This window comes from Montipora capricornis, chromosome 13 (genome assembly GCF_036669925.1).
Source record: "Montipora capricornis isolate CH-2021 chromosome 13, ASM3666992v2, whole genome shotgun sequence".
Lineage (NCBI taxonomy): Eukaryota > Metazoa > Cnidaria > Anthozoa > Scleractinia > Acroporidae > Montipora > Montipora capricornis.
Genome location: NC_090895.1, coordinates 32,678,269 through 32,688,268, shown reverse-complemented (window position 1 = coordinate 32,688,268; position 10,000 = coordinate 32,678,269). Strand labels below are relative to the sequence as shown.

Here is a 10,000-nt window from a genome sequence, read left to right as displayed (position 1 = left end):
GTGTTTTGGTAGCTTTAGGGCCGTAGAGAGCTTCCACATAAGCCTTTGCCTACTGCCACTTCATCAACGCTATACCCTAAGAACTCTTTCATCCAAATAGCTCGCCACCGTAGGTCTTCACTGAACGGTCGTGGCATCTTCGATTCTGGGCGTTCTGTAAAAGTTGAATATGTATTTCCCATACTACCTTTCGGCATTGTCGCGAACGCTCTTACGCTTCTGTTGGACAACCTTTCCCGAAACAGCTGTATAATTATGAGCAGCTGCTTGGCTGCCTATTCGGAGAATTTTGTTCTTTTTTGGCCAGGTGATAGGCATTGCCAGTCCACTGATGACCGTGAATGAAATCAATTCAATAATTTAGCATTCTTGCATTAATAATTGTTTCATTCGTCTTATATTTCTCGAACCAGAGCAAGTTTTCAACAATAATAAAATGTAGTCTAGTCTTAACTTACATTTTGACTAAATATTCAGTTCAAAGGCGGAAGAATGTGGCTTTTTTTTCAAATATCTTTATGATCGAAAACTCTATTTGCGAATCTTGGTAAGAAATAAAGATCTCGTTAACATTTCCTTTCCAAGAAAAGAAAGGAACAAGGAAACTTAGTCATGCTGGTTAATGAAGAAAGACCTTAAATATCAGCTCATATGGGATCAGAAATGAAAAATTGAGGTTTCTTCGACATCAAGACCATTGTAATACATAACTTGCTTTTCGGTTTGGGTACCTTACTACCGGCAGGAATATAATCTTTCCAGCGCCCAGTCGAATGTGTATATCACTAGCTTTCCCGGCGACCATATTTTGGGCAAAATCAGCTCGCTTCGAGCGCCTTCCTTATAATAAGAGTAGGGGAAATTATCATTTCGTTTTATTCAAGTTACCCCCATAGCAAGGGTTACGCTCCTCTCGTCAAGAAAGAAAAAGGGAATGCAAAATACACTCCTTTTTAGCAGATGACACTAGATGACGTCATGAAAATTTCCCCGAATTTCATCACGTGATTAAAATGGCAATTTATTTGAAGAGTTAAACTTTCGATCATTATGGCTTTCACTGCTAGTTTATTTTCCTTTTTTTTTTTGTGAATCACACATCAAAGTCTTTTCGGGGAGATTGAAAATTGTCAATCGCGTGACAACTTTGGAGTTGCGTGACTGTTAAAGAGTTTTTAAAAATCCAATAATGACAGGTATTTTCCGGGAAATTTTTTGCGTCGTTGGACAGATCGATCAGATGGAACGATAAACAATTCGAGGAAACGAGTGGGTGCATTGCTCATCCAACTTTTCAGTGAAACATTATCGTACTTACATAAACGGTTAAAAGTGTTGCTATCAGTGAGAAAGAAATGATGTCGAAAGTGCAAACCGTCCATCTTTTCAATTGCGACCAAACCCACAAGTTTGATGCCGTTGAAGAATGGCTGGAAAGAGAGAAAATGACACAAAGATTCTCTGTTCAACAACATTACTTCCCTCTTTCAAAGATGGCTGAGATGAGCGGAGAAACCATTCCAAGGCTAAACATGGATTTAGCAGTGTTTGTCGTCCCTGCTTATGAATCGCGTTTGCCTATCAACCAAGAAAGCGCCGGTCTCGGATACGCCAAGATCTATCGAGCTTTACTGCAGAAAACAGGTAACGGCAAGCATATTGCATGAATCAAATATACACATTACGTTTACAGACCAATTACGTCCTTGAAAGTTACTTGTACTTTTATTCTATATGAGAAGACAAAAGATAATAAGCCTCTTGCATGGTGCCGTCATTTTACTATCGACACCAGAACTGATGCAAATGCTTGGCCTAAATGGGTCAGTATAAAACGAGCACTGCTGACCAGGTATAAGACGTGGACCAGGTATGAAACAAGGACTGAGTTTTAAAAAACGGAGTATAGAACAAAACTAGGTTTGTACTGGCCCAGATACAGATTTTAGAAAAGGCCTTGAGTACTCTTAAATCTGGTTTCCTTATGATCTGCAACGGTCCGCGACCATCGGAAGCTGTCTGCGTCGGTGTAACGTGCGATCAGGCCCATTTTTAGCTTCGCTCATATGCTCTCTTTTCCCTACATCTCCAGAATATTCACACGGAAAGGGTCTTGTAGTTTTCTCCGACCCTCTTTCACCAAAGTACATAGCATGCTCACGGCCCTAAAGCTAAATTTCTTGGAATGCTGTTCCGCATTTGAAAATCCACTATTCAATGTGTTGTGCTTGAATGAAGGAAGGGGCAAATATATACATTTTTGTATGTTAAGTGCGTTGTTTCACTATGTTTATCACCGCTGCTTGTGTTGTGTTTCTTACGAAGCTTCTTGCGATGTTTTCTAGTCGTGTCTAGTATTCTTCACTTTTGCGAGCATAGAGAAAATGTAAGTTTCTGGTGACGAGAATGGCATTTTGCACCTTGCAGGATTCCTGTGAACAAATTGGAACGTATTGTAGCACGCTTACTATCTTGAAGAATATTCACCAATTTCAGTCATAATGTTAGAAAGCAATGACCCACTAATAAGCGGGCTCTTCTGTTCTCAGTCGTCACAGCGAGAATCATTCTTGAGTCTGGGTAAAGGACTGCAGATTCTCACACCGATTTAAGCCGTCCCACCTCTTCCCTCAGGTCGTCAAAACGTAAGCCACAAACAACAGTCCATCTCATGACTGAGATCACCCGGAAGATTTTTGAAACTAAATTTAATTTTTTTCACTCTCGTCCTTCAAGGAGATAATGTCATGATCGTGATTGGTGGAGATGACAACTACAAAGACGAGGATGAGGAAAACGAACAATTCATTTCAGGTTGGGCGAAAAGGAAAGTATCTTCACAGTTTAACGATGAATATATGGATGGACGAAAAGGCTTCATTCTCTCTTGGAACGAAAAACACAGGGAAATTCACGAGGAAGCGCTGCGCCACTTCTTGGATCCAAGCAAAAGAGGAACAAAGTTTGAATACAAGCCAAAGAGAAAGCCTCCACCAAGACCTGTAACGGCGCCGGCAGATCCAGTACAACAGTCAAGACATGGTAGTTTTTCACCAGAGAGGCCCAGTGTAAAAGAAGCAGACAGCCATACTCCGGAAACCGAGCGTCCTAGTTCAAGATCTGTTAAGGTGGCTTCCGACCCATTACATCAATCAAGGCATCACAGTTCCTCAGCAGCAGAACCCAGCCATGTCAGGGACTCATACAAACCAGAGGGACGCTTACCCGAGAGACGAAGCGTCTCTCCTTTGCAAAACGATGGAAACACACAAGTAGAGGTTTCTTCGTCAGGCTCTGGAGGAACACAGAAACAGTTAATTGGTGAGAGGATCTTTCACTTTGTCATAGTTTTGTTTCCTTTCATATCTCATATTCAATATTCTCTCATGAGTTATCCTGCCCGAACCAAGAAGCCAGAACTTTATCACTTAATACATATGTTGAAACTAGGAAAAGTAAATGGCCAGAAATGGAACAACATTCTTATCAGTCAAAGGACTGTATCATCAGAGGTCAAACAAAATAGTAACAACAAAGATCTTTCAAAGCCTCCAAATAGGACAGGACTCGAGTGATTTAAATCTTTGCAATTGGTAACAGTCCACGGCCTCGCCTCGAAATGGAACATGAAATTCAGACCAATGGTCATTGTCGGCTTTGTAATATAAACCATATAAGTTGCTGTATGTAGCCAGAATTACAACGTTTCACTTGCATCCCCAAGACGCACGCGATAGTGTAACACTGTGCAATAAATTAATATTTATTTTTTTCTACTGAAGAGGCAAAATACAATGATCACATAACTGACTTCATTTGAATTTGCAGACTTGGCTGTTTTTGGCTGCAATATCTCGGAAAAATCCATGCAAGTTGTCAAGGAAGTACTTGATCGGCTTCGTTCTCAACTTCATATTTCCTCGCAAATTGTTAAAAACTATTCACCCGTAAAAGTTAGGTCATGGTTGGAAGGGAAAGGTGCCAGAATTTGCGTGTTATTGGTGGATGCCGCGACAGTCTCTGACGCCTACCGCTATTTACCAAAACGAAGAGTGGAATATGAAGATCTTCTCAAAACAGCAGTAGACACTGTCGGTAAGAGTGTCGTATTCCTTTGGGTGCGTTTCATTGACCGTATTCCGGAATAGGAATAAATGTAATAGAAGTTATAATTCCCTTCTTTTTACGGAGATTCACTTTAAGTTTGTCAAACACCTGCTTAAATGCTATTTTAAATGGCATATCTTTATTATCCTTGTTGCTTCAAAACGCCAGACATACTATTTTTAATCATCACACCACGTATTCTTAATCCGCGCCAGAATAGGGTCAATCGAACGCATCCTTAGTTTTTGATGCTTTAAGGTTTTGGAACCATCCCACGAAATTGTATGTTCAAATTTTCAGCCTGCCTTTTGACGTCCGCCGTACGTGTGGTTCTTAGTTTCCCTGAATGACAAATTGTTGAATTGAGAAAAAAGACCTGTTGTTCTCAGAATATTCCAAGGCCACTGATTATTTGTTCTTTCCTTTTGATTGTATTGTGTTCCACAACCTTAAAATGGTTTTAAATTGCACCAGTTACACTTCTTTACCACTTTTGTTTAAACTTTTAGCTGAAAAAGTGATCATTGTGATCTTCGCACCTTGTTCCCTGCCCTCTAAGGAAGATGAAGTTGTGGTGAAGGAGGCCATTGAAGCCATTCTATTGCCCACAGGCAAGGGTCATGTTCAGTGGGTGAAAGACAACCCGATTACACCAGAAGTCTTAGAGGAGAAGATCATGAGCTCAATACGGTCTCAAGAGTTTCCAAATTCAGGCGATTCTAGGCCAACCAGTGTGGTTGAGCATCGTTCCAATGTGCCAGACAGGACAGTTTACGATCCGCTGAAAGCTCATTCCTCGCAGCAGCTTTATCCTTATGGATATGATCGAGATCAGAACCAATCACAGCAAAGGATTTCTATGCAATCCCGTGGGCCGCCGAGTGTCTATCGAGACTTTTCAACCATGAAAGGGTTTGTTATGCTCAAAACACGTCTAAGGTTTGGTCAAATTTCTAAACACCATGGTGATGTTGAATTTTTTTTTCCTGGATTTGTTGTCCCCCCCTACACAGAGAGAAATTTGTTACAAGAACATTGGAAGATCGCTGAAGCTGTAGTTGAGATTGCATCAGACGGAAATGGTGGATTTTGTGCGACAATCGAAGCTCAATCCGAGAGAAAAGAGAAACCAGTCCAACTTTCTCAGAATGTGATGCTGAAAACTCGGCTACGTGACGGTCAGATATCAATGCAGGAAGGAGACTTGAAATTTGTCTTTCCTCAGTGGGAAGTCCCTTTCTATATTATCCAGAATTTATACGAAGAACATCGTTTCTATTCTAATGTAGAACTGTACATAATTTCTGACGAAAAAGGGGTTTTGCGCGCCCAGGTGACAACTTATGTAAAGGATAGAGCCGGTAGTGCGTTTAAGAAAGTCGGGAACGTCGGGAAGGAAGTCTGGAAAAAAGTATTCAAACGATGAAATCTAATGACATTAAGAAAACAGTGATTTACTTTGGAACTTTTGTATTTCAAAGTAATGTTTTTTATTTAGAAAAGTAGACATTTTCATCAGCTTGGTTGAATTTATACGTAAGTGTTTTATCTTCGGGCCCGCATGCATGCGAGGCTCGCATGCCTACCACTTCAGTCAACCTTCAAAACGACAGGTGATCCTGTGTGACAAAAAGAAAGAATCGTTTTTTTTTTTTTTATACCATTCATGTCTAGTACTAGGGGTAATCGAAGCTTAGGCGAGTGCGTTCGATGTTTGTAGGACGGTACAAGTTTGGTACAGGTAGCAACTGAGGGGGGAGGGTGGATGGTTCGTGCGATAGGGAAATGTTATTAGACTTATTACAGTGGAACCCCGATACAACGATCCTCGATATAACGATATCCCCGGTAAAAAGATAAACATGCTATGTCCCGGCAAAAGTTACAGTAAAATGTATGGGACAGAACCCCGATATAACGATCTTCAATATAACGATATTCCCGATATAACGCTGAGTTCTTAGCGTACCGAGCGTAAAATCTTCCCCGATATAACGATATTACAGCATCAGTACACAGATACAACATCAAATGTTTAAGTTTTGTTTTGTTTTGTTTCCCTTTTACGATTCATACCACAGACTTTGTTGTGTAACCTTGATAACGTCTAATGCTTTGCAAATTGTGAGTCATTTGATACTCATTACAAGTTTAATTAAACAATATGTACAGTAGTAAAAAAGCACATGTTAATTTTACCCCGATATATAAAGATATTTTCGGTTATTTTAAGGCAATATCGTTATATCGGGAGTCTCGTTATAACTATACCTCGATATAACGATCTAATTCCACTGTACTGCATCTATGAACGTGACAACTTGTTAGACGTAATCATTAACTATTTATTTGGAATTCTACAAGTAGACAACTACTGAAAATTACTCTAAAATGAAACTATTACTTGCAAGTCTTTTCAGCTTGTGGTATTAAAGACCTAAGATTACTTTTCTGTGCTGAACGCTTGGACAAAATAGATTCATTTTGTTGATTTCAATGCCGTAAATATCACAAGTCATGATGAAATGGCACGCCGACGAGCGTCATATCTCGGTAGATTTACTTTGTGGCACAACAGCCGCCAAGCTTCACAACTCGATTGATTTACTTTGAGGCACAACGGCCACCGAGCTACACAACTCGGTAGATTTACTTTGTGGCACAACGGCCGCCAAGCTACACAACTCGGTAGATTCACTTTGTGGCACAACGGCCGCCGAGCAAAACAAACCGGTTTGATGCAAGCGCGAGGAGTCGCACACATTTTCCAAGGACAGTGACGAACCATGCTTAATCCAAAGTAAAATTTTACCGACTTCAGTTGACAGGCCTTCAGCAATCTTTCAGCTCCTTTCAACGATGAACGATGGAAGATTATCACACCTCACCAAACGCTAGAATAGGGAGCTTACGAAACGAGGACGACGACGGCTACGAGGACTTCATTTAAAAATAGGAGTTCGCGTTATTCATATCACTACGAAACTATTTCATGTCGTTTAGCGTTAAAAATGTGTAGTAACTGTCGAGGAATTAAACTGGTGTGTGAAGGTTGGAAGCGGAGGGAGAGAACTGAAAATTCATCGTCATGTGCTAACGTCCTCCACAGAACCTTGAATTTGGTCATTTCACGTCGTCATTTAGGAGATGACGGCAAAGAAATGTACCAAAATGTAAAACGCACGTGCAGAGCCATTGTTTTTGCTCACTAAACCTATTGTTTTGTAGCGTCGTCGTTGCCGTCGGCGTCGTCGTTTCGTAAGCTCCCTAATAATGAACGCCGACGACGCACAAATCACCACGTGCGATAGTTCGTCAAAGTGAGGCAAAACGTAACCAAGCGCCTCAAGGCGAGGCAAAAGTGTGTCGACGAAAATGCAATCTCGAAAAAACTTCCCTTACAACACAAATTAGGTGTTGCGTTCTCGTACCTCGAACGCAAAAATAGGCAAAGATAAATGTCAAACGTGTTTGCGGCAATTTAATGGTATTTTTTTCATTTAACAAAGTAATGTTTCACCCTTGCTTAGCTTTACGTAACTCGTTCAGTTTATATTTATCCGTGTTTTCAGCAACTCTTCTGTTCGAGTAGACCGCTGACCACGGAAAAGCTACTTAGCGGTTGTATGTAGCGCCGTTCTTGCTACAGGCAAACTGGTAAGAAAAATAGGTCCGCAATGCGTACTTGGGGTCTTATGCTTAGTTTAACTCCATTCAGCCCACCATGCGTCCATGCGCGATCGGTTGAAAATTTGCCACAATGCAGCAGTGAAATGGGTTTCTTCAGTATGCTTCAAATTTCAGGCCCTGTTTAGAATTTTACATTGATGAATTGCTGCTAATCTTTCTCTTATTGCAATTTGCACACTTTAGACAACTCTTGGTGCACACTACAGCATCTCTATCAGCTATTTACTAGTAACAGAAGCACTAGAATGGCTAAAAAACAAGCATGACACTGTCATTTATTCATACGATCTTATAATGATCAAGAGAATGCTGAAATTCAACTAGAATTCTAAGATGAATCATCAGTAGATGTTCAATAAACAAGTACCCTCAGAGCTTGGTGCAAATTCCCAAACTACTGGAAATCACAGTCCATCAGCAATATCAATGTATAAACAGCCAAGAGGAATCAATTAGATCATTAATGATTAAAAATGCAATGCAAAGCTTTCAACAGGGTGCTTTCATGGACTAGAAATAAATGAAAACCTCAACAGCCTGAAGTCACAAAATGTTGAACCAGTTTATTTATTTATAACTGGAGGTCAGGTAGTGCTGGGAAAAGCCATTTGATCAAAACAATTTACCACACTGTAGTAAAAATCTATAGACATGCTCCAATGAATCCTGAGAATCCAACAGTGTTACTAGCAGCATCTACTGGAGTAGCAGTAATAAACATTGATGGTACACACAGCATTCGCAATACCTAAAAATACAGGTGATGATGTGGGGGAAAATCCAAGTCCTACAATATTTGATATCATTGATCTAGCAACCACTGTGTCCACTGACTCTAGCCAAGGAAATGAAGCAATCTTTGGTGTGAATGCTGGTAAGCAATGTGTAGCAATGTCACTTACTGCTATTATATACCATCAAATACAAGATAATTCTACTTTGAACAATTCTACTTTGATAACTCTACTTTGAACAATTCTACTTTGATAACTCTACTTTGAACAATATTTTGGTTATTGGAAATAATCTATACAGTTCTGTAAGATGTTCTGAGCGAACAAATGACTATTTGCTGTTAACTGGTGTTCCAGACATGGTTTCAATATTTGTTAAAGTGTATTCATTACAATATAGTGTATTAATGCCAGTAGTTAACAAACAACAATTATTGTAATTCAGTTAAGAGTTTGAAAATACTTCTAGAAGTGAATTTCTAAGAGACATATATGGACCAATGTTTGATGTCATGAACAAATATTGAAACCATGTCTGGAACACCAGTTAACAGCAAATAGTCATTTGTTCGCTCAGAACATCTTACAGAACTGTATAGATTATTTCCAATAACCAAAATATTGTTCAAAGTAGAGTTATCAAAGTAGAATTGTTCAAAGTAGAATTATCTTGTATTTGATGGTATATAATAGCAGTAAGTGACATTGCTACACATTGCTTACCAGCATTCACACCAAAGATTGCTTCATTTCCTTGACTAGAGTCAGCGGACACAAAGGTTGTTGGATCAATGATATCAAATATTGTAGAACCTGGATTTTCCTCCACATCATTTGCTTGCCTTGCAAGCAATGGGATGTAAGCATTGTAGCACATCATTTGTGTAAACCAAAACATCACCTCCTTACACGACTTGTAATGTCCAACAACTTGTTTTAATGTTGGCAAGTAAAACACATTTAAGCGAAACATCATAAGCATCGTATTCCAAAATCGCCCTCGCACTCGTGAAAATGCATCCTTGGCTTTGACGAAATTGTTGTGACAGCCGATCCTTGACCGCTGTTTACCGGTACTGTTCGATCGTTGTTCCCATGCTGGCGGCTAGTAGCAGACAGCAGTAAGAGTACGAAATACACTATTCTTTGAGAGTGCAAAACTCTTATTGGAATGATTTCAGTACAGGTCCCTACTTCATTATTCATGAAGAACACATTTATTATTCATTCGCGCTATTGTTTTGTAGAACAATAGGTATACCCAAGAGAACCGAATATATAAATGGGTAGTTTGTACTTACGGGATGAGTAAAAACGGATCTCATTTTTCTCTCCTTTCCCTCTCTCTCTTTCTATCCCTTCGTCTTGTTCTTATTTCCAGATCCCGCTCGGCTTTTTGTGCCATTTTATCCCATGATATGTCATTCGCAGCTTGCCTTGGCCGAGCACCTACAATCGAACTTACACTT

At 39.8% G+C, this 10,000-nt stretch overlaps 1 protein-coding gene across 2 annotated transcripts in view; it reads left to right on the top strand.

Moving 5' to 3' along the window:
* Positions 1-6,575, top strand: part of LOC138029330 (uncharacterized) — a 41,498-nt gene extending 34,923 nt beyond the window's left edge. Inside the window, exons 1-4 of one of the 2 annotated variants that reach the window (XM_068877065.1) lie at positions 1,259-1,644; positions 2,737-3,321; positions 3,829-4,095; positions 4,617-6,575. In XM_068877065.1, the coding sequence (XP_068733166.1) occupies positions 1,356-1,644; positions 2,737-3,321; positions 3,829-4,095; positions 4,617-5,533 (2,058 nt within the window). In that variant the 5' untranslated portion in view covers positions 1,259-1,355 and the 3' untranslated portion in view covers positions 5,534-6,575. Of the gene's footprint in view, positions 1-1,258; positions 1,645-2,736; positions 3,322-3,828; positions 4,096-4,616 lie in introns of those variants that run through there. The other variant, XM_068877064.1, reaches the window with a different exon arrangement.
* The last annotated feature ends 3,425 nt before the right edge of the window (positions 6,576-10,000 follow it).